The sequence below is a fragment of the Ailuropoda melanoleuca genome, chromosome 8, assembly GCF_002007445.2.
Source record: "Ailuropoda melanoleuca isolate Jingjing chromosome 8, ASM200744v2, whole genome shotgun sequence".
In the NCBI taxonomy this organism is placed as follows: Eukaryota; Metazoa; Chordata; class Mammalia; order Carnivora; family Ursidae; genus Ailuropoda; species Ailuropoda melanoleuca.
In genome coordinates, this window is record NC_048225.1 from 74037501 (window position 1) to 74065365 (window position 27865).

Consider the following 27865-nt stretch of genomic DNA (forward strand, 5'->3'; position numbering starts at 1 on the left):
TTTTCCTGTCTTTGTCTTTAAAGTGGGTTTCTTGAATTCAGCATATAGTAAGGTATTTCTTTTTATACAGTCTTCGAATCTGTCTCTTAGTTGTAGTGTTCTTCCCATTTGCTTGTAATTATTGATATGGTTGAGTTTAAATCTACTATCTTGCTCTTGTTTTCTATTTATCCATCTGGCCTTTATTCCTTTTTCTTTTATTTCTTGATTAATTATTTCTTTTTTTTTTTAAAGATTTTATTTATTTATTCGACAGAGATAGAGACAGCCAGCGAGAGAAGGAACACAAGGAGGGGGAGTGGGAGAGGAAGAAGCAGGCTCACAGCAGAGGAACCTGATGCGGGGCTCAATCCCACAACACCGGGATCACGCCCTGAGCCGAAGGCGGACGCTTAACCACTGTGCCACCCAGGCACCCCTGAGTATTTCTTTTTATCTCCACTATTATTTTATTAGCTTTGCTTTGTTTTATTAGTGGTGCCCTTCAGTTTACAAGATACGACTTTAGCTTATCAGAGTCTGCCTTCAAATAATATTACACCATTTCGCTTATAAGACACTTGCTATAGTATATTTCCATTTCCTCCCTCCTGGCCTTTGTGCTATTGTTTATTATGCATACAGCTTACTTCTGCATATATAATATACCCCGTAATAAATTGTTATTTTTGCTTTAAAGTTTAGATGATTGATTATCTTTTCAACAGAAAAAATGAGGAAAAATTTTCTCTACATTTACCCATTTCTGAAGCTTTTTATTCCTTCTTGTGGATCCAAATATCCTTTTAATATCATTTTTTTCTAACTAAAAGACTTTCTTTAACACGTTTTACGGGTCTGCTAGTGAGAAATTATTTCTTATTTCTATGCCTACAACCATCTTTATTTTTCTTCATTTTAAGTGGATATTTTTGCTTGGTATAGAATACTCAGTGGACGAATTGCCCTCCCCAACTCCACACAGTACTTTAAAGATATCCCTAATTGTCTTCTGGTTTGCATTGTTTCTATTGATGTCTGCTGTCATTCTTATTTTTGTTTCTGTTTTGTTTTGACTGCATTTAACATTTTGTCTTCATCACAAGTCTTTAGGAACTCGATTATGATGTGCCTTGTTATGATTTTCTTCATGTTTCCTCTTGGTTTTGTCAAGCCTTTGTAGATTTATAGCTGTCATCATGTTTGAAAATTTTTCAGCCTTGATTTCTTCAAATATTTCTTCTGTTCTTTCCCATTCTAGGATTCCAATTAGACTTCCAATCACTTGCTATTGTCCCATAGATTGCTGATGCTTTGTTCATTTCGTTCTGTCTTTTTTATCTTCATGATTCATTTGGGCAGTTTCTATTGCTATATATAAAATTTTTTTAGTATTTTCTTCTACAGGCTGTGAATCTCACCTGGTATACTTTGCACTTCAGCTATTATATTCATCTGTAGAGTTTCCATTTACATGTTTTTATGTCTTTAGCGCCCTCCTTGTCATGCTCTGGAGCACATGGAGAATATTCATAATAGCTGTCTTAATGTCTTTGCCTGCCAGTTCTGTCATTTCTTTTATCCGTAGATCTGTTTCTATTGATTAAGTTTTTTTTGGTGATGGGTAGTACTTTTTCTGCTTCTTTTAATGATTGTTAATTTTTATTCCATTGTGAGTTGCTGGATTTCGTTGCATTCTTATAACTAGTATTTTACTCTGCCACACAGTTAAGAGACATGGAATTGATTTGATACTTTCGAGTCTTGTTTTCAAGGCTTTGTCACCTGAGTAGTCTTCAGTCTAGACGAATTTTATCCAACTCCTTTGTCTTCTGTTGATTCTACCTCTACTCAGTGACCATTTGTGAGGAGGTCTTTCCACATTTGATGATGGGAACATAAACTATTTTTATGTGTGTGGTCCAGGAACTGTTCTGCCTGTTTCTTTCTGGTGGTATTTTCCTTACATTTAATACTTTTTTTAAAAAAGATTTTATTTATTTATTTTGACAGAGAGAGAGAGAGACAGCGAGAGAGGGAACACAAGCAAGGGGAGTGGGAGAGGATTAGAAGCAGGTTCCCGGCTGCGGAGCCTGATGTGGGACTCGATCCCAGAACGCCGGGATCACGCCCTGAGCCAAAGGCAAACGCTTAACGACTGTGCCACCCAGGTGCCCCTAATACTTTTCTTACATGCATGTGCAGATCAGCACTTAGTTGAAGACTTGACAGGACCTCTGTGTAGATTCTCAAGAACTCTTTCTGTGTCTGCACCATCCTCTTCAGGATTCTGTCCTGAAAACCCAGCCACTTTGGCCTGCCAAAAGTCTAAACTCTATTTCCTTAACTCAAAGGACTATAGAGCTCTGCTTGGGTTCATCCTCATTGTGCTCTGCCCTGGAAATCCTCTCCATGCAGTGAACTTGGGTACACATAGGACCCACCTCATTTGTTCTTTTTCTTCCATGGAGGATTCTCTTGTATCATCTCTTGTTCAGTGCCTGAAAACTGCTGTTTCATATATTTTGTCTGTCTGTCTAGTTGTTAAGCAAAAGGGTAAATCTGATCCCTCATTTCCAGAAGCCAAAGTCTGAGATGCTAAATTTCTATATATAGAATATTTTACATTGCAGCAATGTTTAGCTACTATTGTCTAATTGCACATCATCAGGGAAATTTATTCCACTGACACTCATATGAGCTTGCATAGCATCAGCATATGTTTGGGCTCTCCAGATGGGAGTGTGAAATAAGGCACATGCACCCATCATCAATGAGGCATTCAGGCATAGCGGCAACATGCATTATGCACCACAGGAGGTTCTGAGCATGGAAACCATAAGATAGAAGAGTTGAGTAGATATATCTAGATTTACTGACATATCTCCATGGGACAGAGCATCATCTTTATATGTATGGGAATGAATACAACCAAACTTGAAATAATATGATAGTCATGAAATCTGCATTACAGATAGGAAACAAAGATGGATTTTAATGCTCTTAGAAGCTGACAATTTATTGATGGTGAGTACACTGATGACATATGGAAAAGAAGAGTAGTTATGGCTGGATCATAAAGTCTTGACAGGAGACTGACGCAGGTTACTATTTGCTCAACACAAATCCAACTGTGTTAATTCATTCGGCAAAACTTTCAAGATCGTTGCTTTACCCTTTGGATAAAGTCCAAGTTTGTTACCATGGCAGCTGAAGTCATTCATGAGTTTTCCCAGTCTACCTATCCAGTGTCATCTCCCTCCATACTTCTGAGACGTGCACATTTTGTACCCCAACAGCGACCTACTACCTCCAAAATATATATCCCAAGGTTGAACTCTTCTCTGTATCTCTAATACCATCGCCCTAAGGTAAAACTAGACTCCAGAATTAGCCTATTAACTGGTCACTGAGATTTTGGTACAAGGGTACCCTCCCAATCCATTTCCCAACTTGTATATGGAATGATCCCTTAAACTCCATATCTTAGTTTGCCATATTCCTGCTTAAAATCCTAACAATAGCTCCTTCTTTCACAAAATTCTTAACATGGACCACAAGTCCATGTAAGATCTACCCTTACTTCTCTTTCCATTCTCATCGTGTATGACTTTTCCCCTTGTTTACTCTGTTGGGCCACCTTTTAGTTTCCCAAACAACCTACCTCAGGGTCTTTAGAGATACCACTTCCTCGGCATAGAGTGTTCTTCCTCTTTATCTTTCTTTGGAAACATGTGTGCTCATCCTTTAGATGTCACCTTAAACATAAGCTTACTCCTTTCCTGATCTCTAATTGTGCTACATATTTTTTCTTTTACTGCACCCATCATAATTTATAATTAAATATGTGTGGCACTGTATGATTAATTTCATTTTCTCTTACTAGATAATAACTGTTTGCATCACGCACATTTCTGTCACCAGGATGTGAGCAACTCAAAGTAGGTGCTGGATTATATCTGTGTTAATATTTCTGGGACCCTTCATAGTGCCTAGTATGGAGAAGGTGCTCATTGAGTGTATATTGATTTCCTAAGATTGAAGATCCTGTGGGCTAGCATCAAAGTTATCAAGTCTTAGCTCACAGGTGTTTAGGATTGCATGGTATTACAACAAATTAAATGCCAATATTAACATTATGGAGAGACTATGTAACAATCCAAGTTGAGAAACAACAAAAACAATAATAACTAGAATGTTGTGACACTGGACCAATTTCCTGCATAGAATTTGCCTGCCCTGAATCCTGGCTACCTCTTTTAGATAGGACAGTGACTGTGGTTCCCAGTCTCTAAAGGACATATTTTTTTCATTGAATTAGTCTCCTGACTGCTGTAGGCATCTGAGTTGTAACCCTTGTGGTAGTGAAAAGTTTAACGTGGGATTCCACTGTATCTTTTTATTCCCCTCAAAGATCGTTTGACACTGATAACCAATATTGGCCATAGGCTGAAATTTCACTCTGATGATGAAAAGGATTAGAATATTAAAAAAGGATCTGGGGGTGCCTGGGTGGTTCAGTTGGTTAAGCAGCTGCTTTTGGCTCAGGTCATAATCCCAGGGTCCTGGGATCAAGCCCTGCATTGGGCTCCCTGCTCAGTGGAGAGCCTGCTTCTCCTTCTCCCTCTGCCTGCCGCTCTGCCTACTTGTGCTTTCTCTCTCCTCTGTCAAATAAATTAATAAAATCTTTTAAAAAATAAAAAAGGATCTGGATATTAAGGAATTGAGAAATGTTAAAACCTTGAACAATTTCTTGAGAGTAATAATATAATTTCAGTCTAAATCAAAAAGAAAAAGAGTTTATAAGGAAAAGTCTCTGCTAATAAACAGGAAGAATTATCTCTGGGAAGTTACAAAATAGCTTTGGAAGCAAAGACCAAACAGGTCTGATAAGGAGAATTGCCCTCTCAGGTCAAACCTTGTCTATTGACTGGACCTGGCAGGGCAATTTGTTGACTAGAGCTATCTTGAATCAAGCATGATGGCCCTTATTCAATGCTTCCTGACTGTTGGCCTCATGAAGTTAGAAAATGATGTTCCTGGACATGATGCTTCCACTGTTCCAGCTGTTAAAACATCACAGGAAATTCCTATAGTAAAAGTGGCATTCTTTCCTTTGCCTTCAGAAGCTCTTAAAAGGACAAAATGTGATATTCTTTGTAGGGTGAGAGATAACTTTTGAAGTTCTTCCTCTCTTTCTCTGGATAAAGGAATGCTCATCCTTCAGACATCAGCTTAAATGCCTGTTTCCCCATTCCCTTTTATATATATACATGTATGAGTATATATACATATATATATTATAATATATAAATATATACATTTATATTATTTATATATAGTATATATTTATATATTATATATACACGTATATAATATGTATATATATATGGAATTTGTATGTATGACATTTATGTATAATGGTATTCATAAATACATATAATATTCATCAGAATTTTTAATTAAATATTTGTGAGATTATATAATTAATGATACCTTCTCTCACTAGATTGTGGGAGAGTCTAGAATTGAAATTTCTTGGTTGTATTACTTGCTGACTGTGTGAATTTGGGAGTTTCTTTAACCTCCCTTCTAGCCTCACTTTTCTCATTTGTAACAATATAATTTTTTCTCTAGCAGTAATATTATCATTTTTGACGGGTTATGAGGACTAAAAACATACGTAAAATGTCTGGCTCCTAATCAATGCTATGGCAGCCTGTCTCAATACATTTTAGTATGTTGGCTATTTTCTTTCTCAGCCACTTTGCAATCGATACAGCCTTTTTGCCTTGTGTTTTGCCTCTGATAAGATGTATCTAAGTGTTCTTGAGTTCTCTGAACACGTGAGGAAGATTAGAGATGGTGATGTATCTACTCTAAAAGGGGCAAAAACTGGTAATAAGATTAGGTAATTGCTCACAATCACCAGCAAAACTAATACATTTCAAAGCACGGGGAAAATAACGTGTAGGCTCCACTTTCTAATCCACTCCTCGGTCCCTCAGTTTAGAAATTACCATCATCATCATGATCATGTTCCAGTCTCTGTGGGAGGTTCCTGGGCACAAATATAAAGAAGTCAGTAAGACCCTGAGGGGGTCACAGCTCAGTTAACAGTAGGGTACATGCTGGTGCCTTGGTTGCGACGGGTTTCACCTCTAGATTTCTTTTAGGGCCATTGCGGTGGAGAACCACAGTTAGAACACATGTGCATCATAATAAGAACCAAACAATATAAATATCTAAGAATCACCTAAAAGACTCTAACATATACTAGATATAGCAGTGTGACTGATTTTTGAATGATATCAAGTTAATTTTTAAATGGTCAGCATTTCATATCCAGTTTTAGTTGAACAAGCAATGGTTTTTAAACATGTCTAACTGACCAAAGTAAATTACTGAGAATTTCATATTGATTTGAAATGAATATGAAGTTATATAAAAGATAAATTTAAAATAATAACTGTATGGTTTTAAGTGTACTACACTACCTAAAAGGTGAATTATGAACATCTTGAAACAAATAGTGAACAAATTTGTACGTGGGGAAAGATTCTCTAATTACACTGAGTGAGGATTACTAATGAGATAATTTTGGGATAATTTAATCAATGTTTTTAGTCTCTTAACTTCAAAGTATTTTACCTCACGTTTAGTCTAGAATAAAACAGGCATGTTGTCGCTTGGATTTCACAACCCACATAATATGAGGCATGAAATATAAACAGCCACTTAAAGGAAGCATTTATGAAATGCATTTTTGGTGGATCTGATTTTGATTTTGTAGTCAAAATAAATTTTAAGCTCTTAACTGAGGAAGGGAGAAATGGACAGGAAAGACTATTGTGTTAGAGCACTAGAAGTCCTTGTTCAGCTTCTTGCGAGAATTAATTCTTCACACAAGGGTAACCCTTTATTTTACATTTACTCAAGTCTGTTCACTTCCTGCTCAGTCCATGGTCAGCGTTGTAATTTGTTTACTCATCACGATGAACCAATTATTGGCCAAAAGGCTCTCAGTATTTTTTTTTTTTCAAATATAAAATGTTGTGTACAAGCTTTGGGAAAGTGAAGTTACATAAAGATCCGCTTCGGTCACCCAGTAGGGTGCTCGTTCTTGAGATCCTCCCTTGTTACTCATTTTTTTTTTGAAGAGCCCTTTTCCTCTCCATTTAATTAACTTAGTGAGTGCTTCAGCGTGCATTCAAAGACTAGGAGCCTTCTTTCAGAAGCTGTAATTTAGTTAATGGGCAAAGTAGAATGCTGATGTTTTCTAAGGAAACTGATTCCACTGCATGGGGAGTGCAAATCTCTTTTGAAGGGGAGTTCACATTTTTGAGATTTATGAGAATTATTACATCAGCTACTACACTTTGTTCTGCGTATTTGTCATACACTCAAAGAAGTGCCAGAATATTCAGATGAAAAGTGAAATATATCAGTGCCCACATTATGTCAGGCATTGGAATGCTTTGGAAAAACCCAAAAGACTAAGTTTTCATATGGAGAATTTGGCAACACCAGATGCAAAAAACAATCTCTGATGGAAAATGCATTTTATCTATCTATGATCTATCTATCTATCTATCTATCTATCTATCTATCTATCATCTATCTATCTATCTATCTATCATCTATCATCTATCTATCATCTATCTATCTATCATTTCTGTTCAGAGTTGGCTTACTAGCAGACAGCTGAATGTTATAAAACGAATTTTGTGATAAAATGCTCAGAATGCAACTCACACGTTTAAGGATGATATAAAGCAAATAAAGGAATAATATTAAGATTCACTCTGAAACAAACTTTTAAAGTTAATTGACCAAAGCAGCTACAGAAATCTTACTGAAGAACAAAATTTGCTTGAAGGTGCATCATTACAAACAGTTCAGTGCATGCAAGCTACAGTTTCGAAATGTAAACCTCAAATCGAAACGGTTAGTGATACGAAGTGTTTAAGTGATTAGGTTTTGCTACAGACATTTTATTCCCTGGTTTAAAAATATATTCCTACGCCTCAAGGAAATGTCCTTGTGAGCATTTTTACAAATTGAGATTTGTCCAACCTGTCAAATGGGTTGCTCATCCCCCACTGTGTACTATGAGGCTTCTCCCAGGCACGCCCGGGGAGGGGTGCAAGTGGGAGTGGCTTGGCAACACCAAGCTACAACCGGGCATTTATGTCAGGTGCGCCAATTTATGGATGAAAAGCCAGCATGAGACTTCCACACTGAGTAGCATCTTTCCTGGCCAGAACTCAGATTTCCAACCATCAACTAACTAAAGCGTAGCCAAGAATTTAAAAAAAGCAACAAGACTTCTGGGCAACCAAAATAGATATTAAAAAACAAACAACTACCCAAGAATGAAAGCTCAGGGTCTTTACCCATAGACAGGGTCTTTACCATAGACAATAATGGAGACTTTCGTTACGAGTCTGTTTACTTAGACTGCACATCATTCTAACATTTGTGGGTGTTTGTACAATCTCACAGTAGATAAGAAGTAATGGTTTAGGAAGAGATTAGAGGTTTACTTCTCATCCTCTGTTTTAAAGAGTCTGGGGAGATATAACATGTATCTGAAGTGATTAAAAAATATCTTGGACACTTAAAGAAGTAAACCCCAAACTATCTGGGAAATGTAATGATTCAAAATGACTCATTCCTCTGTGCTCTGGATCGCTGAGGGTTTCTGTGCAATTTTAGTTCATTTTGACATCTCAATTCTATGAGAGAGTTTTATTTCATTCAAGTATAAATAAAATGATGAGAACTATCCAAGGCCAAGGACTTCCTTCAATCCAAGCTACTGAAAACAAATTTTAACACCTGCACCATCAAGAATCATGAAATAACCACACCGACAGCAGCTAACATTGTCATGTATCAACCATGTACCAAGAACTTCACATATATTATGACTTATCCCCGCAATAACCTTCAATGGGAGGAATTGCTATGCCCATTTCATGGATGTAAAAACTAGAGGTCAGTGGTATAGAAAATTGCCCCAAACTGCCCAAATTGAAAGCCAGGTCATTCTGGCTCTAAAGCCAGCATTCTTTCCATGGCAATCTTTTCCTTCTAGCTGATGAGAGTAGGTCTCCAAATCCTTGGTGGGGCTCAAGGATTAATGCCCAGAGAAGTAGGATTGCTGTCAAGGTTGGATCATTGATTGGTTAGATCAAGCAGCCGTCGGGGCAAGGATTGAGTCCTGCCTTAGGCCTACTGTATTGTCTCAATCTCCCACCACCCATCTCTCAAATACCTACCTCTGCAGAAAAGGAATCTGGATTCTCATGTACTGGCTCAGTATGTGGTTAATTGAATTCCACACTGCCCCAAATAGTTCAAACCGTAGAGGACGGCCATGGGCCACGGTGGGTGTCAGGCAAGAAGAAGATGCTTTATTTTAACACAGAGGGCACGCTAAAATGAACAGAAGGCTTGTCTTTTACCACGCAGGGCATTCTATCTTAAACAGGATTTGCATCTCATTTCCAAATAAAATTTCACTTTCTCCACCAATCTGTATTTACCGTTCTCAGATTTAGGTGACCACGGGCAATAATCAGGTGACCAGTGGAAGTGGTGGGAGCATCTTAAACAGTTGTTCATAGATGACTGGCTGTGGGGGAGTGCAGGAACAGGTAAACAATAAAGGAAGGGGGATAATGTTGCAAGGTTCGTTTCCTGTGCAAACAGCCCAGCTGGGATACAAAGTCCATGAACCTTACCTCCTCCCACATTTGCAATGGAAACTGGATGTGACATTTTGGGCGTTCTTCCCTCTGGTATTACATTGATGCAGTTGCTTGGAAGCCTCATAAGTAGGTTAAATGGTTGTTTGCTATGCCACTGTATGATTTTAGGAACATAGGAGAGACTCCTGCGCATGCTTCCTCACTCAGAGTCTTGCCAAATTGGCCCTTAAAGATGGCTGAAATTTCAGAAAATGCTTCATTGTTTTTCCTCAAGCCAAAGATTAAGTGCTAATGCAAATACTATTGGGAAGGGTAGCTCATTAGCCTATTATCAGTCATCTATACCTTAGTTGGAATGAGTTTGACTACTAATTTACACAAGAAATAATAAATGCAAAAATCACTTTGTAATCCATAAATTATCAGATAAATATGAAATTATCTGAACACACTTAAAAATTTTAATAGATGTCACTTAATTTGAATACATTTTGACTGAGAATCAACTTCAGCATATTGTCTAAAATCTATTAAGCATTTATTCTATGCTAGGCATTATCCAAAGATTTCATGACAACAAACCTATATGAGGTAGTATGATTCTTTTTTTTTTTTTAAAGATTTTATTTATTTACTTGACAGAGATAGAGACAGCCAGCGAGAGAGGGAACACAAAGCAGGGGGAGTGGGAGAGGAAGAAGCAGGCTCCCAGCAGGGGAGCCTGATGTGGGGCTCGATCTCATAACGCCGGGATCACGCCCTGAGCCAAAGGCAGACGCTTAACCGCTGTGCCACCCAGGCGCCCCATCGAGGTAGTATGATTCTTATTCTCATTTTACAGATGAAAGAGATGAGGCACAGAGACGTTAGGTAACTTTCTAAAAGTCACACAGCTAATAAGTGTAAACCAGGATTTACTGGTTCTACTTCCAGAACCTGCACTGTAAACCACTTTCCTACTCAACTGCCCCCTTTGAAGGTATGATGGCTGGAACATATGGGAGGAAGAAAATTTGTGAGTCATGAAAGGTCTGAAGTTATTTAAAACTGTTATTATACTAATATCTATTACAATATGGATACAATTTTCTTGTATTAGCTCCTAGGAGAACTCCACTGTGCTTGCTGTGGTCTGAACATCAGCATCATGGAAATAATGAGAACGATCTCAACAACAGTATTGACTCTCATGTGGCTGATGTCACTTTCGTCACCTTCATCTTTGTGATCTTTGCCATTGTTGTTATCATCATCATTGTGATTTATTGAGGGCTTACCATGTTCCAGGGATCATATTTTATATACTTCCTAAACAGTCTCATTTTAATTCTCAAAACAATCTTATGCGGTGGGTATAAGCGTTCACGTTTTTATAGATGAAAAGACTGAGGCTCAGAGATGTTAAGCTTATAGAACCAGAGGCGATTTGCCTTCAAAGCTTATGTTCTTAACCATTTCACTTCGTCCAAAATGGTAATAACATTTCTACCACCACCACCACCACCAAATACCGCTTATTAAGTGTGCTTTATGTGTCAGGCTAGCCCTCTATCAGGCTGGTCCTATGTCACTATTTCAAAGTACAGCTCATGGGCTATGTCCAGGCAGCTGCTTTTGTAAATAAAGTTTTACTGGGATACAGCCATACTCATTCACTTACACTTTGTTTGTGATGATGTTTTTATGAAAAGGTAGAGTTTAGTAGTTACAACAGAGATCCCAAAGCCAACCATACTTACTATCTGGCTTCTCACAGAGAAGTTCGAGGACCCCCCCTGCTTTAAACCACTTTGCAACATGCATGCCTTATTGTTCTCATTTTACAGATGAATATATTGGAATTCAGAAAGATTAGGCAATTTGCCCATCCAACTGTTAAAGAGCAAGAACCTAGTGAAAACCTGAGGTCTAGGTGACTCCAGAATTTGTTCCCTTTTCTCTCTGCAACTTACAAAGGCAACTTCTGTAATTACCAGTTGAAGGAAAGGAGATTTCTCTAACATGTGGTTAACAATCGGACTTTTAATGTCTGACACTGGTTTTAGAGTTGGACATTTTCTGCTGCCAGAGGGATATTCAATTACTCTTACCTTCTGAGAATTTACTGTATTTAATTCCTTGAGGGTGGATGCTTACGGGCTTGTCTGCCTTATTCTTGAAGTGAACCTTCACAATGTCTCCAACTTCAGCATATAAAGTAGGCCCAAGAAGTCCTGCGGAAACAAGGGTTTATAATATACCTGTGCTCAGGACTACCAAAGACAGCTGCTAAGCATGGAGGCACGCAGAGGACCCCACGCGTGAAGGCTGTCATCCCTCCTGGTCCTGAGGCCAGCCTGCTTGTCTTCAATCTAGAAGGTTCTGCCAGCTCATTTTCTCTACATTGCCTGCAGTCAGTCAGGACGGGAAGGTAGAAATGCTTGGCTGGGGCCCAAAGCAAGTCAAGAGAGAGCAGGAATAGTTCTGACCGCAGCTACCCCATCCTGACCCGTCATTTCTTGGAGATTACTGTCTTTGATCAAGAAAAGAAAGCTGTTCATTTTCAGTTGTGCAGGGTGATGTGAGGGAAGGTGACTGATTCTGTTAGGTCTCCCTGAGGTGGGACATCTCAGAGACCTCAATAAAGTGAGGGAGAAAATCACAGGGTACTCTGGCCCCAAGGTGAGTTCAGAGTCCCTGAGGCGGGAGTGAGCTTGATGTGTCCAAAGAACAGTAAGAAAAACAGTGCAGGCTGAGTGAGAAGAGATGAGGGAGGGGGTGGATCACATGAGGCTTTACGGGCCTTGGTAAGGACTTGGGATTATCTTCTAAATGAAACGGGAAATCACTGGGGCTTTGTGGAGCAGACAGACATGGTCTTAAAAGTTCATTCTGGGGGAAAAAAATAGTGCATCCTAGCTGCTGTGTAGAGAACAGTCTGTGTAGTGACGGGAGCGGAAACGGGAGTGGGTGGTACACACGAACCAGCGTGTGTGGCAGGGAAGTCGTGAGAAGAGGCTGGATTCTGGAATGTTGAAGGCAGAGCCAGGTGGATTGGCTGGTGGGTTGGATGTGACACGTGCGAGAGGGAAGTCAAGGACGACCCTGAGGTTTTTTATCTGAGCAACTGGGTAAACAACGTTATCAGTTACATCAGTGCAGAACACAGTGGGACGACAGGACGGAGGTGCAGAAATCAAGAGAGGTTTCACTGACTGCATGACAGCTGTGCTGAGTCCTGGGGTCACATGGATAGATAAGACATTGTCCCTGGCCTCAAAGAGCTCTCAAGCGGGTTTGGGGATAAACATATGGTAGGAGCTACCACTGAGATGTGGGCAAAGTTCTGTAGGAGCAGAGAGGATGAAGGACCAGTGCTGTCTGAGGAGTTAGGGGAGGAGGTGATATTTGAGTTGGACCTTGGAAGAATCATAAATGAGAATTTCCCAAAATGCAGTCCTTGGATTTTCTGCATGAGAATCCCATGGCGTCTAACTAAAAGGCAGATTCCTATCTCAGCCCCAAAGAATCGAGTCTCTGGAGGTGGAGTTTGGGAGCACACTTTTAACATGCGCTCCTGAGCAATTCTGATGTCTTTTCAAGCTTGAGAACCTGTCACCAGAAGTTCTATTTCAGACAAGTGACAAGAGTTGACTGCGCTCACTTCCCAGCCATCTGTAAGTTCTGTGGGGTTGGCTTCTCCCCAGCAGGGATCACAGGAGCCTGAGAACGAAGGTACAGCAGTCACGGAGTTCAACCGGCATTTGTTTGCAGGGCCGATGATCATGTTAATAGGGCCCCCACTTACTGTCACTTAACATACTCGAGCACCGTGAGTCCTTACCTTTGCCCTCCCCGCAAACCTTTAAGGTAGGTATTAACATCCTCATTTTACAGATGAGGAACTGAGCCTCAGAGAGTTTAAACATCCTGACCAACACTATATCGCTAACTAGAAGCAGCTCATCTGTCTGACTCTAGATACTGAGCCTTAAGCACCTTTTTATATTCCACCCCTACCCTGGATCTATTCACTCACTCAATATTCATTGAGTTTCCACATGGTCCTAGGTGTTAGAACTGTCACGGTAAGTAAAATAGATGCCTTCACAGAGCTTACAAAAAAGTAAGAAAGGCAGATTTTAACAAACAATCACACAAACATTAATTACAAACTGTGGAAAGCATTATGAAAGAAAAGCACGGGATACTCTGAAGAGCATTGACAGAGGGATCTCGTCTAATCTTGGAGGCAGGGAGGGAATTAGGGTTGGGAAATACTTCCTTGAGGAAGCAATGCTGTAACTGAAGTCCAAAGGCAAAGAAGCAAAGGCACAGGCAGGGGCATTCCAGGGAGTGGGATGAACACGTGCAAAGGGCCTGTGGCATCAGAAATCTTGGCCTATTCAGAAAACTGACAGATCACCACAACGAAGGTAAAGTTTAACAAGTCAGAGAGAGAGGCAGAGATGAGGCTGAAGGCATGCTCAGAGGCCCTGTCACATAGGGCCTTCTATGTCTTTTCAAGTTTTGCCTCTAAGTGTATCTGGAAGCCAATAAAGAGTTTTTAGCAGGGGTGAGACATGGATCAAATTTGGGGTTTTAAATGTCTGGGTGCCTTGGTGAAGGATGAGCTGGGGAGAACTCAGAGTGGATGCTGAGAGAACAGACAGAAGGCTCCGGGGGATGATGTTGGTCACTTGGTGTAAGGTGATGGTAGTGGAGGTGATGAGAACACACTGGAGATCTATTAGGAGATCAAACTGTCAGGACTTGATGGATGGGATAAGAGTGGAGGGTGAGGGAGGCCAAGTTGGCTGGTAATGTTCAGGCTGGGGGAGCTGGGTACACGAGAGCACGATTCTCTGAAATGAGGACACTGTTGGGTTTTGTTTGGTAGACATGGTAGGCAGAATAATGCCCCCCAATGATGTCCACATCTTAACTCCTGGGACCTGTGAATATGTTACCTGGGATGGCCAAAGGGGCTCTGCAGGTGTGACCAAGGTAAGGGTTTTGAAATGGGAGTTTCCTAGATGATTATTCAGGAGGGCCCAGCGTAATCAAGGGTTCTTATAAATGGGATGCAGGAGAACTGAATTCACAATTGGAAGACACAACCCTCCTGGATCTAAAGATGGAGGAAGGGCCCATGAACCCACAAATGTAGGCTGCTTGTAGTACCTGGAAAAGGCAGGGAGATGATTCTCCCCCATAGGGGAGAGCTCGGTCAACGCCTTGATTTTACCCCAGTGAAACTTATTTTGGACTTCTGACCTCAAGAACTATAAGATAATAAATTCGTGTTGTTCTAAGCTATGAGGTTTGTGGCAATTTGTTACCTTTTGGCAATGGGAAAACAGGATCTCTGAGACAGAAGCCCTCTTTCCCTACTTCTGTCTTTCTACCCGCAGTTTTCTTATTCCTTTCACTGAACTTCCGGTACTAGAGTTTATGCTGATCTTGTGCCTGAAGATTTTGTTTGCTTTTGTGTTAGCTCTGCACAGTGGAGGCCACATGGTTCAATCCTCATTTTAGAGATACTTACAAAGCCTGGGATGTGGGGGCAGGGAGGACGGCTTGCTCAAGGTCAGTCAGTCATTGGGTGGCACTGCTGGGGTTAGAACTCAGGTCTCTGGACTCTTGAACCAAAGCTGCTCTACCACCGTGCTCAGAGCAGGTTCAGAACCACCCCCTTTCCTGAAATAGTTCCAATGTCTACACCATTTTTGACTCCTGACCACATCGGGATGTACTAGTGGACCTCGCTCTTCTGGCTGCTACCCTTGGTCTTAGCTCCTGATGGAAGCCTCCACTGGCTAGTCCCACCTGCTGGGGATGCCTAAGAGCCCAAAAGAGTGCTGACCAAGGTGCCACAGTGTGCACTGCGTTTTGTTGCCATGGTTGCCTTGCTTGGGTGATTTGTTTGTTGGCATCACATGGCTACAAATGGCCGGTGCCCAGGCTAAGTCTCCTAAGTTATTTAACCTAATAAGACCTCTTGCTGCAATGAATGGTTTGGAGTATTTACTTGCCTCCCTTTCTGTTTCTTTGGAATTAAGGGAAAACAAAGGGATGTTTTCATAAATGCAAAGCAAATACCTTCCCGCGTGTGGGCAAACACATGCTCGAATGTTGGCTGAGCTGCTGGTTAGCTCCTCTGCCAGCCAGATGGCCTGGGACCCAGCACTGAAGGGGAGGAAGGAGTCGCCTGTCTTGCGGCGCCAGGACGGCAGCACAGCACGTACTCAATTTCATGCAGTTTTGGAGTTGAAAAGGACAACATGAAGTCAGCTAATCCAATCCCCTGCGCTCAGGTGAATAATGCATTACAGAAAACAGGGAAGCCCATTGTTGCCGCTAGTTTAAAACCCCTACAGGAGCAAACATTTCATAACCTTCCTTGAAAAAATTCAGAGTAGACACTAGCCGTTTTAAAGCCCCAGACAGCATTCCTGGTAGAAGCCCAGCCCCTCCACTTGTCCACATGTCTGCAAACCTCACTGGATGGACACCTTCAGACCTCATCCTACAGCCTCGCCCCCACCCACAATTACAGTGACTTCAGGGCTCATGCTGCAGAAGTGTCACATGACTCATTCGCTCAGGGTTCAGCTAGAATCACACCTGCCAGACTGGCAGAGCAGGAAACAGGGGAAAGGTGCCAATGGCCTGGAACCAGGCTGGGAACGGGGCAGGTCACATAGTCGATGGCAGTGTTTAAACCTGGAGCTTCATAGGCTTTACCCCAGATTTGCCTCGCTGTATCAACTACTGTAGGGATACAAAGATGAATAAAATACTACCCTTGCCTTTCAGGGATTCATAGTTCAGTAACTTGGGGAGTTCAGAAAGAAGCTGCTTAAAAATGGTGTTAAAGCAACTGCTGGAGAGGATGTGGAGAAAGGGGATCCCTCCTACATTGTTGGTGGGAATGCAGATGGTGCAGCCACTCTGGAAAACAGTGTGGAGGTCCCTTAAAAAGTTAAAAATCGAGCTACCCTATCACCCAGCCATTGCAATACTGGGTGTTTACCCCAAAGATACAGACGTAGTGAAGAGAAGGGCCATATGCACCCCAACGTTCATAGCAGCATTGTCCACAATAGCTAAATCGTGGAAGGAGCCGAGATGCCCTTCAACAGATGACTGGATTAAGAAGCTGTGGTCCATATATACAATGGAATATTACTCAGCTATCAGAAAGAACGAGTTCTCAACATTTGCTGCAACATGGACGGCACTGGAGGAGATAATGCTAAGTGAAATAAGTCAAGCAGAGAAAGACAATTATCATATGGTTTCTCTCATCTATGGAACATAAGAACTAGGAAGATCGGTAGGGGAAGAAAGGGATAAAGAAAGGGGGGGTAATCAGAAGGGGGGAATGAAGCATGAGAGACTATGGACTCAGGGAAATAAACTGAGGGCTTCAGAGGGGAGGGGGTGGGGGAATGGGATAGACTGGTGATGGGTAGTAAGGAGGGCACATATTGCATGGTGCACTGGGTGTTATACGCAACTAATGAATCATGGAACATTGCATCAGAAACCAGGGATGTACTGTATGGTGACTAACATAATATAATAAAAAAACATTAAAAAAATGGTGTTAAAATGTCTCGGAGTTCACATGAAACAAATGTGCTATGAGAGACACAGGGTCAAAAGAAAGGTGGTGTTTTAAATGCACAGGGCTTAAGCATAAATGAATGATCAAGGTCTATTTCTAATTAATGAGGTTGCATCAGGAAATTTCTACAAAAGCTAAACATCTCAAAGGATTTTTTAAAAAGATTTTATTTATTTATTTGATAGAGAGAGAGCACAAGCAGGGGGAGCAGCAGGAAGAGGGAGAAGCAGGCTCCCTGCTGAGCAAGGAGCCTGACCTGGGCGTCCTTCCCAGGACCCTGGGATCATGACCTGAGCCGAAGGCAGATGCTTCATTGACTGAGCCACCTAGGCGCCCCATCTCAAAGGACTTTGATCACAGTACTCTCCTCTCCAAAAACTATCAATGACTCCTGCTCAGAAGATAATCTCCAGCCTGGCACTGGCCTTTCTATCCCTTACGGTACTTAGCACAGTGGCTTACGGGGCCCAGACATTCAAATTCACTTAACTTGCCAAAAGCCACACAGGTAAGGCTCTAAACACCTGTCCAATTCCGCTTTCTTCCAGGCCTAATGAATATGTTTCCCAGCTCATTTTCCCTTTACCCACCTAGAGTTTAATTTAATTAAGTATTTCTTAAGTATCTGTTGTACCTACTAAGCTTGGAGCCAGAGCTATGAAATTGAAGAGACTCTGTGACTGAGGACAGGAGATCCTTCAACGTTTTGCCCGCAATTACAAACTCAATTTTAGTAGTAACCTTACTGTCTGTTGCCTTGTCGGCCTCCATGAAGGTAGTATCTCTTCCACCTTAAGCTAGTTCAGCCCAAGCTTTGAATCACATCACTTCCTATTTCTTCTAAGTCTGTCTCCAGACATTATTCTCCCTCAGATGCCATTACCCTCCCCCTTTCTACTGGATATTTTAAGTCACTGTATTCTTGTTTGTAAAAGTCCAAAATATACTTGGACCCCCCTCATTCCCTTCCAGAACCACCCTGTCTCTCCTTCCATGTGGAGTCAAGTTTCGGGAAAGAGTTGTCTGTAAGTTCCTCCTGTTCCCATTTTCCTCCTTCACTTCCAAGGGAAGTGGTGCTGGGGAAGGCAGGAAAGAGAGTTTCAAGAAGGAGATCACTAAATGTCCTCGTAGTCTCAAGTGGGAAAAGAACTGGAAAGAAACCATTGGTTCTGGCATCTCAGAGTCTTGGGTGTCCTTTCCCGAGAGTAATTTTAGTGGACTTATATTAGAGAGGATTAGGGTGGAAATGTATGGAGGGGAAACACTACAGAGAATGGAGTGGACGACTGATATAGGAAAATGGCACTGAAGGAAAGGTGAGACAGAGTCAAGGGGCGATTTTCTTCTAGATAAGGGTTGACCTGAACATAGCTGTGTTTTGTTTTATTGTTGTTGAGTTTTGACGGAAGGGAAGGCTCTAACCAAAGGAAGACTGAAGATAAAGGGAGATCAGAGGAAGCAGGACGAAACAGTTTGCACAGAGAAGTAGAAGGATGAGTCTGGGAAAGTGGACTAGTCTTCACTTGGTTAGTACGGAAGGATGAGTGAATTATTGACCAGAGGACCCAATGGAGGAAGTTCTCTCTTAATGGCCTCTACCATTCCTGTGAAATATGATACCTATTTAAGAACCCCAAAACCCATGCAACCTACTTTCTTTGATTAAGGAAGAGATGAGGAAAGGGGTGCCTGGGTGGCTCAGTCCGTTAAGCATCTGACTTGGGCTCAGTCATGACCTCACAGTCCTGGGATCAGCCCCACGTTGAGCCCCATGTTGAACCCCACGTCAGGCTCCAGGCAGCTTCGAGTTCAGCAGGGAATCTGCTTCTCCCTCTTCCTCTTCTCCCCTCCCTCACCCTCCCACCTCCCTGCTCATGCCCTCTCTCTCTCTCTCAAATAAACAAATAAAGTCTTTTAAAAAAAAGAAAAGATGAGAAAAAAGAAGAGATTTTTCTTTGAAAATGACAGCTGTTGTATACCTCACACCAAACAAAACAGGAGAAGAGATGGGAGGGACAGATGCAAAAGAACCAGCCATCTATGGTTCCTCTGAGCGAGTCTGGGGTTTGGATGGAAGGAACAGATCACTTGCTAGGGTTCATCTGCCCTTGGTGAACTAGACCGTAAGCTCCAGGAAGGCAGGATGTGGTTCCGCCTTGCCCGCTGTGGCATCCCTAGTGTCTTCGTCAATGCCCAGCCCATCGCAGGTGCTCGACAGTAGTTTGTTCCATGAATGAATAAAATTCAAACTCTTAAAAGTTTTGTTTAGCTTTTTGATCAGCGTTACAAATAGCCAGCTTCCGGAGCATGTCCCCTCATGGGCAAGAAGAGCCCTCTGGCTTAATGCTTTGCTGACACTGTTTTGAAATTCTCAAAAATACGAATCCCAGGTCCCACATTTTCACTTTTCACTAGGTCCCACAAATTATGCAGCCCATACTGGTTAAAAACAACAAAAGCACACATTTCTAAAAAAATGTCACCAGATAGATATTTTAGATATCCAGGAATATCAAATTATCATAGGGCTTTATCTTTAAAATTAAAGAGTGCACTTCAGGCTTACCTGAGGTTTTGGATTGTGGTTTTTCTTTCTGAAAATATGGTTCATACTCTCTGTAGACAATTTTCTTAAAGGAAGGATTTGAACTAGAAATCAAATACAGAAATTAATTTGCAAGTCATATATGACATCTATAGCTTAAATTACAAAACAAATGGATTTCTCACGTCCTTGGATATGTAGTAGGAATAACAGTCTTTTAATTGTATTTCAGAAACCCAAGGTTTTATAAATATGAATAAATGTGGGGTTAATAAAAATAATTATTGATATCTTCAAAACTACTCTGTTGTAATAACCGTTCTTTCCCAAATTTAGTCTGCTTTAACTAATCCTGTTATTGGATCCATTTTCTAAAAAAGAACCCAAGATCTTTGTGTGAACCCAAACTTTATGCTTTAAATGACTAAAAATAGAACCAAATCCTTAATGAATAAATACATGGGCTATTTTTTTAACTTATGAATCATATACGGATTTAAATTACTGGGGAACATTATAAAGAGCCATGGGTTTGGTGGACCCTATTTCTAGTTGAGAAGTTGGAGATGGCTAATGGAGTCAAAGTCCTGGGCATTCATACTAAAAACAAACAAACCAAAAGAAAAAGGACAAGTCTTGGAAAATGTAAGTCACTTGGCCGGAGAAGAAACAATGGATAAATGGCAGAGCCAAGACTCAAAGAGGTGAAACCACTGTATTCATGGTAAAGAATTCACAGAAAGGGAGGCAGGAGAGTAGGACCCTAGAACTCGAGAGGGGAAAAAATATATGTTTTTATTTTCAATATCTATTACTACATACCTGTAAGTAACTGAAAGTTTCCTTAGGGCAGTTTCCAGAAACATTTACTTCAGACTTCAGACAAGAAAAATAGATATATTCCACCTCTAAAAGGCATTCTCCTGCTAATATTAGATGAACCGAGAGGAAAGATCTTTGCTTTGGGCTAAAATATACTTTGGCAAAGAATGGAGTGGTGTACGCTGATCTCTTAACAGTAAGTATCATTCAGTTGTAGGTGCAGGACACTTAGCACAAGTTCTTAGTTTAAGCAGCTAGATAGATATACAGGTTAGATTTTTCATGAGAAAGTACCAGAGGGAAATGACAGGATTTGAGGTTCAAAAATATTGACAGTTGGTCTAGGTTGACCTTCTACGGTTTTGGCTCAATAAACGACACCAGAGGTATGACTCTTACCAGAATTCTGGAAACTCAACCAGGGTGTGGGGATCAGATCACCAGTCATGGTTCCCTTTGGACTCCCCACTTGTGAGTCAGGCTTTTGCCCTATGTGGTTCTGCTTCCAGTATTCTGCTTGTTATTTTTCAGAGTTAACTACAGAAGAAAGGACGAACTCCCAAGCATAAGCACAGAGTACCCCAGCAAAGACAGCAAGCCTGTTAATGTCTGCCCATGAGCAAGAGCGATTAATGTTGGAAAGCCTATGATTTTCTTTGGGGTTTTGGCAGTTCCCTAAGGGTGTGGGTGTGATCGAGATCATCAACTCGAACGACAATATTTAAAATGATTTTTTTAAAAGGATTTCTTGGGGCGCCTGGGTGGCTCAGTTGGTTAAGTGTCTGCCTTCAGCTCAGGTCATGATCTCAGGGTCCTGGGATCGAGCCCCACATCGAGCCCCACATCGGGCTCCCAGCTCAGTGGGGAGTCTGCTTTTCCATCTCCTTCTGCTGCTCCCCCTGCTTGTGCTCTCTCTCTCAAATAAATAAATAAATAAATAAAATCTTCAAAAAAATAAAAAAGGATTTCTTATTATTACAAGACCAAGATGGTATGTAATACTCTCCAAAATACAAAGCAATTCTTAAAGGGATTTAATATTGTAGACTACCAGAGTCTTAAAAATATAACATTATTTCTTGGGAGACTGCTTTGGTTTTGTAATCATAAAAGAGGAACTTGTCTTTCACAATCATTTAAACTGTGATGCTAAGTTACAAAAAAAAAAAAAAAAAAACAAAACTGAGTCACACTGAGAGGTTTACCAATAAAAAATATAAAAATATAACCAACTGGAAATAGTGAGTAGGTCCTATACTTTGTTTAATTTCTGGGAAGTCTTATTTTTAGCCTTTCAATTAGGAAAAATAATTTGTAGCTCAAAAATAAGAGTTTTATTATTTAAGCCACCTTTTAGTTACACAGTGACCCTTCCAAACTAGCCAGGGTAGACTATATCCCAGGGACTGAGAATGTGAGCAAAAATTAAGAGTCAGAAAAGCTAAAAGAAAAAAATGTTGCATGTTTATGGACTGATATAGTTTGAAAGTCATTTGTAAGAATACAACAAAATTAGGGCAATTTGTTAATAGTTATTGAAAAATTTGCTTAAACAAAGGACAATGTGCACATCTTTAGTGCTAGACGATGAAGTTCTGTGGAGGACGGAATAAATAATATGTAACGGGAAGTTCTATAAAAATACTAGGCACTAAAACTCTGGAATGGGACTTTGCAGTAAGGGTTAGTGCCTGGTGCTTTTGAATCAATCAATGTATTAAACCAGCAATCAATCACACGAACAAAACTATATTAACAAACTCTTCAAACAGCATCTAGACAACCCCACGGAATATCTAATACACTCTATTATTAGAAACAAAAATAGCCATTTTGTTTGAAAAGGAACAATAAATTCTTTTTTTTTTTCTTTTCCTTCTCTTTTTTTCTTTTCTTTCCTTTTTTAAGCCATGAAATTGCAAAGCGAAAGCTCCCTAAAAGAAATCGTTTCTCTCGCCTGGAGAAGCCCACCCGGACGCCAGACCCGCCTCACCTCAGCGTGGTGGGCTCAGGGCGGTAGTTCCAGCTGATGCCCTGGGCAGCTACGTAGAACTGCCTTAGCCGCGCCGCTTCGGCCCCCCAGCTCCCCCAGCCTGCGCAGCTGGCGCCCAAGACCACCAGGACCCAAAGGCGCGGGCAGCCTAGGGCCATGGTTCCTTTCCTGCTCCCCGGACCCGGTCGGTCTCGCGTCCGCCTCCGATCGCCCTCGGCTCCGCAGGGTTGTCCGCCGTCCCGGCTGCAATGCGCTCCGGGAGGCTGCGGCTGGCGGTGTCCTCCTTGCCTTCGGCTCCCGCGCGTGCAGAGGCCGCGGCAGCCTTGGGCGTTCCTCCCCTCCTAGCGCCCTTCCAGGCAGGGGGTTGGCTAGGTCACCGCCCCCCAAGGCGGGAGGTAGGAGGCAGAGCGAGCAGATTAGTGAATGTTTTACCGCAGGTGGAGAAAGGACAGAGATCAGAGGTGCTCGCAGGCGGCGCAGTGCCCACGGGTTCGTGAGCCACGGGCAAAAGTGTTCCCGCACTTGCACCTGCTGAGGCCACTGGAGCAGTAGCCCCTCACCACCCACCGTAAAAACTGCCAGGGCGAAATGTACATTTGCCAAACCCTCTGCAATTCCCAATGCAACGTCACCCCATGCCCTTAACTGCATCAGTTTCCCTGCTATCTGGGGGAAAGAGGACTGTGCCGTGTTAGGAGCACAGAAACATTGTAATTTCAGGCGAGGAAGCAAGGGGATGACTACCAGAACGGGGCCTGCGGGCCTGGACCACCTTACTGATTTCCACCCATGCACAGTTCTGTGTGGATGAGGGCCAGTGGCCACAAAGGCAGCAGAGCCGACTCCGTCCCACTGACTAGCTGTGCTGGCGTGGGTAAGTGACTCAACCTCTTTAGAGCTCAGTTTTGACATCTGCACAAGGGGGTGATAAGAATCTTTTCCTGGATGCAACTGTTGGGAAGATATTGAGAGGTGTCCGATTCCCGGCAGTTGGAGCCCGGAGCACATGTGTATTTCTATGATTATGCTTTTCCGGACTCAGGGGCCCCGTGTGTTTCTTGGAGGATCTGCTGTTTCACACTGCCTTGAGATCTTACTTTGCTCTTGATAGAAAATCTGAGATTTACGTTGTCTGAAGCATCATTATAACTGTCCGAGATTCCCTGAATCTGCATTCCTCCAAGCTTCTGGCTTTTTTTTTTTTAAAAGATTTTATTTATTTGTCAGAGAGAGAGAGAGAGCGAGCACAAGCAGGGGGAGTGGCAGGCAGAGGGAGAGAAGCAGACTCCCCGCTGAGCAAGGAGCCTGATGAAGGACTCCATCCCAGGACCCTGGGATCATTACCTGAGCCAAAGGCAGATGCTTAATCGACTGAGACACCCAGGTATCCTCCAGGCATCTGTCTTAAAGATGGTTTGTCTCAATAGATTTGCTACATTGTAATCTGGCATCTCACATGAGGTCTGCATGACCTCAGGCTCCTCTTCACTTCACTCCTCCTACACACAGTCCTGTCTGCTCCTCTGCTGATGTCACTCTGTCAACTTACAATATCCATCTCTCCCTCTTTGCTGAACCCCGTTTCCGTTCAGAGTCCTACCTACCTCCTGAATTCTGGACTCAAATAGACTTTCCATTTTATGAACTACAACACTACTCCATTATGATACTCAAATTACTTTGTGGGGGTATCTATTGTTTCCGCAATTAGACTATAAACTGTTCGGGAGCAGACCAGGCCCTTACTCTTCCGTATCTATAATAGCAGTAGTTCGAAAGCTGATAAACCGTCAGAATTCCCTGGGGAAGCTTTTACAAGTTGTCGATTCTGACTCAGACACAGGGCTGATAACCATTGTCCTATGATACCCAGCCTAGTGATTGGCACAAGATAAGCACAGATGCTATCAACAGCATGTGAGAGAAACTTTTAAAAAGCAGTGTGCCCCTAAATCCCAAGTTTCCTGCCAAAGCTCTTGCAAAATTATCGTAACCCTTAGTTAGACCATTGTACAATTTTTATTTGCATATTTACCCACGGTGTTATTCATTCTGCGCGACATGTTTATTGCCTCACATTTCACAGAGACAAGACAACCATGCTGTTCGGCTCTCTCTTTTTTGCATCAGTTCCAGATAATTACCATGTCACTTTCAACAATCCACGTGTTAAACATGGGATTTAATAAATAATATCTGTTCTTCCTTATAGGATGTTCAGGTGATGAGGATTTTTTCTGCTTCTCCGCTTTTCTGATTTGTTTTCTTCTATGATTCTGTGTGGGGAGCAGTGATACAGTATATATTTGCTGACTGATTGAAGAGTTAAGCTGTAATTGGGACAACGGTAATTGTGTATTACATTGATGTAAACAAAATGATGTACACAGATCTTATTGAACAAAACATCAAATAACAGAGCATGGCATTTGGGAAGAATCTTTTTAATTGCCCATTTGAATTTTGGTCTTGAGGTTTTTCTGGAGAGAGTGACCCGTGGAAGGAAGGTGACATGTGCCTTCCTATCTTGATTCTTGGTCTTTTGCACTCCCTGGTTCCATCCAGAGGCCTCTCTGGAAGCCTTGCAGCAAGGGAGTAATAGGCTTCCAGCAAGTGCTGGAGACCCCAGAAGATCTGGCAGAAATTCCCTCAAGTCACAGACACCACCTGGCTTCCAGCAGAGCATGCCTCCCCTCCAATCCAAAAATAAAGAGGCATTTTTATTTTTCTACAGTCTGGTCTTCTGGTAAGTCAGAAGCTTCAGTCTCTGGTTAATTAGTCTTTTAAGAAAGGGACAGCTGGGCAAAGCCCACAGACCACTTGCAGACATCCAGTCCTGGCTTCTGAGGCTTAAGGAAGAGGTGGAGCAGGAAGGGGTGGTGGGTGGAGAGTTTGGGCTTGTGGCACAATCCTTCTGCTCTCATCCAGAACTAATCTACAGGAAACTCCAGGTCCTTTTTTAACAAGTATTTCCAGAAAACTGCAGCAAATATGCTACAGTTGAAGTCAAGTCTGGCAGGAAGCCTGATGTTCAAAAATAGGGTCCTGTGGAGGGTGAGCGATGAGACCAGCGGGACAGGTCTCTGAAAATGAGACGAAAGAAATGAAAATAATTATATTTTCCATAAAAGCAAGTAAGCAAGCAAGCAAGCAGGCCAGCCAGCCAGCCAGCTAGCTAGCTCTCAGCGTATCTGTCCCCTGAGGATCAACATAATTTCTTTCTAGATTCCAGATATTCTGCTATCTAGGCTACTTTCCTTAGGAAACTCAACTACTCACTGAGCTTTCGGGAAGAAACAAAGTATCACATCATTTTTGTTTCCCCACCAAGTCACATAGGGGATTGGCTCTGTAGAAGTCTGTAAAATTTTTCTAATAGTATGACTTCTGGTTATCAAGCAAGGCCATGGTGCTGTTAATACCTCCAATCAGCCATTAATGGGAATGTCATACATCCTGAAATACGTTATCTTATTAGAACATTTCTAGCCCGGAGGAAATGGAAATCCTCATATAAACTCTATTGTCACTCTCCTGACATATCTTGTCCCCTGCTGCCAACACAATTTCCTTCAAGGCTTAAAAACTTAATACATGCTTAAAATCTAACTCATGATTATATAATGAAACATCAAAGTTTAATATTCTTTCTCTTTCTCCTACTGTTCTATTTCCTTCAAAAATATCTTCATAGGTAACTTACCTTAAGGGCTCGGGTCAAATGCAGCATTTGTAAAAACTCCGTATGTTCCTAGGTGGCTAAAGAACAGAAATACAAAGATGACCTGGCATCTAGTGCTTGGTCCTTGACCACAGTCCCGCACATGCTTCCTGCACAGCCTGTGGATTACCACCCCACCCTGGAATTCTGCTTTAAAAGGGAAACAAAAATAAATGCCTAAGAGATTTTTGAGATCCCTCTTAGCAACTCCGGGTAATTTGCACTGCACTTACACCCACGTGACATTATTGTTGATGCTCTAGGTACCTGAATATTGAATGCCTGCTATGCCTCTTCTTGGACAGAAGAAATCCTTAGAAAATACCCAGCCTTGATATTTGATCATCTGGCAACAGTTTTCAAAGAATGGTAGTACTGCCCCCTACAGGTTTTTTTTTATAATAATATTTTTTTTTAAGTTTTTTTTTTTTTTTTAAAGATTTTATTTATTTATTTGACAGAGATAGAGACAGCCAGAGAGAGAAGGAACACAAGCAGGGGGAGTGGGAGAGGAAGAAGCAGGCTCATAGCAGAAGAGCCCGATGTGGGGCTCGATCCCATAACGCCAGGATCACGCCCTGAGCCGAAGGCAGACGCTTAACCGCTGTGCCACCCAGGCGCCCCTATAATAATATTTTTTAATTATATTATGTTAGTCACCATATAGTACATCCTTGGTTTTTTTGATGTAAAGTTCCATGATTCATTAGTTGCGTATAACACCCACTGCACCATGCAATATGTGCCCTCCTTACTATGAATCACCAGCCTATCCCATTCCCCCACCCCCCTCCCCTCTGAAGCCCTCAGTTTGTTTCTCAGAGTCCATAGTCTCTCATGCTTCATTCCCCCTTCTGATTACCCCCCCCTTTCTTTATCCCTTTCTTCTCCTACCGATCTTCCTACTTCTTGAATTTTCATAGTGATCAAGAATTCTCCTGACACTTAGTGGGAAAGGGCCAGGGGTGCTGGATATCCCAATAGGCACGGGACACAAAAGAATTATCCTACACTTCATACGGTTTTAGAATATCGACTCAATATTCCTGTAGGTGAATAATCCCTGAGCCTAGAACTTAACTGCTTTAAATATAAATAATATATATTTTGCATCTTTTAGAATACAATTGCCATGTGAGTTGAGGGAAGATTATGACAGGTTTTCCAACCCTTTACCAGAGGCATTCATCATTAAGAAAAGTCGGGTTGGTGTTGGCAATGCCTCTGATGCTGTTTGAGCCACTGATACAGTATTCCTGACTGTTGCTTTTAATGGTTGTTGACCCAAAGCTGCAAGCCTCTGATGATCTCATAGCATCCACTAGAGTGGTGCCTCAGCTTTGGCATTTTATTTCTATTATATAACCCTTTAAAAATTTTTTTATTATATTTAATTTTATTTTTATTTATATGTATTACATTTAATTAATAATATAATAATCATATTATATATAACATATAATTATATTATAAAATA

The 27865-nt window shown here is 41.5% G+C and overlaps 2 protein-coding genes across 7 annotated transcripts in view; both read right to left on the minus strand.

The window, feature by feature from the left end:
* The window catches only part of F5 (coagulation factor V), a 72276-nt gene extending 49031 nt beyond the window's left edge, over nucleotides 1-23245 (minus strand). Inside the window, exons 1-3 of the mRNA XM_034666705.1 lie at nucleotides 22668-23245; nucleotides 19874-19956; nucleotides 11786-11908 (exon numbers count right to left, since the gene is read on the minus strand). Coding sequence (XP_034522596.1) covers nucleotides 11786-11908; nucleotides 19874-19956; nucleotides 22668-22825 — 364 coding nt within the window. The 5' untranslated portion in view covers nucleotides 22826-23245. The remainder of the gene's footprint in view (nucleotides 1-11785; nucleotides 11909-19873; nucleotides 19957-22667) is intronic.
* Nucleotides 23246-24667: 1422 nt separating this feature from the next.
* Nucleotides 24668-27865, minus strand: part of SELP (selectin P) — a 42639-nt gene continuing 39441 nt past the window's right edge. For all 6 annotated transcript variants that reach the window (XM_011224105.3, XM_011224107.3, XM_002918569.4 and 3 more), the window contains 2 exons: nucleotides 26371-26426; nucleotides 24668-25750 (listed from right to left, as the gene is read on the minus strand). In XM_011224105.3, coding sequence (XP_011222407.1) covers nucleotides 26372-26426 — 55 coding nt within the window. In that variant the 3' untranslated portion in view covers nucleotides 24668-25750; nucleotide 26371. The remainder of the gene's footprint in view (nucleotides 25751-26370; nucleotides 26427-27865) is intronic.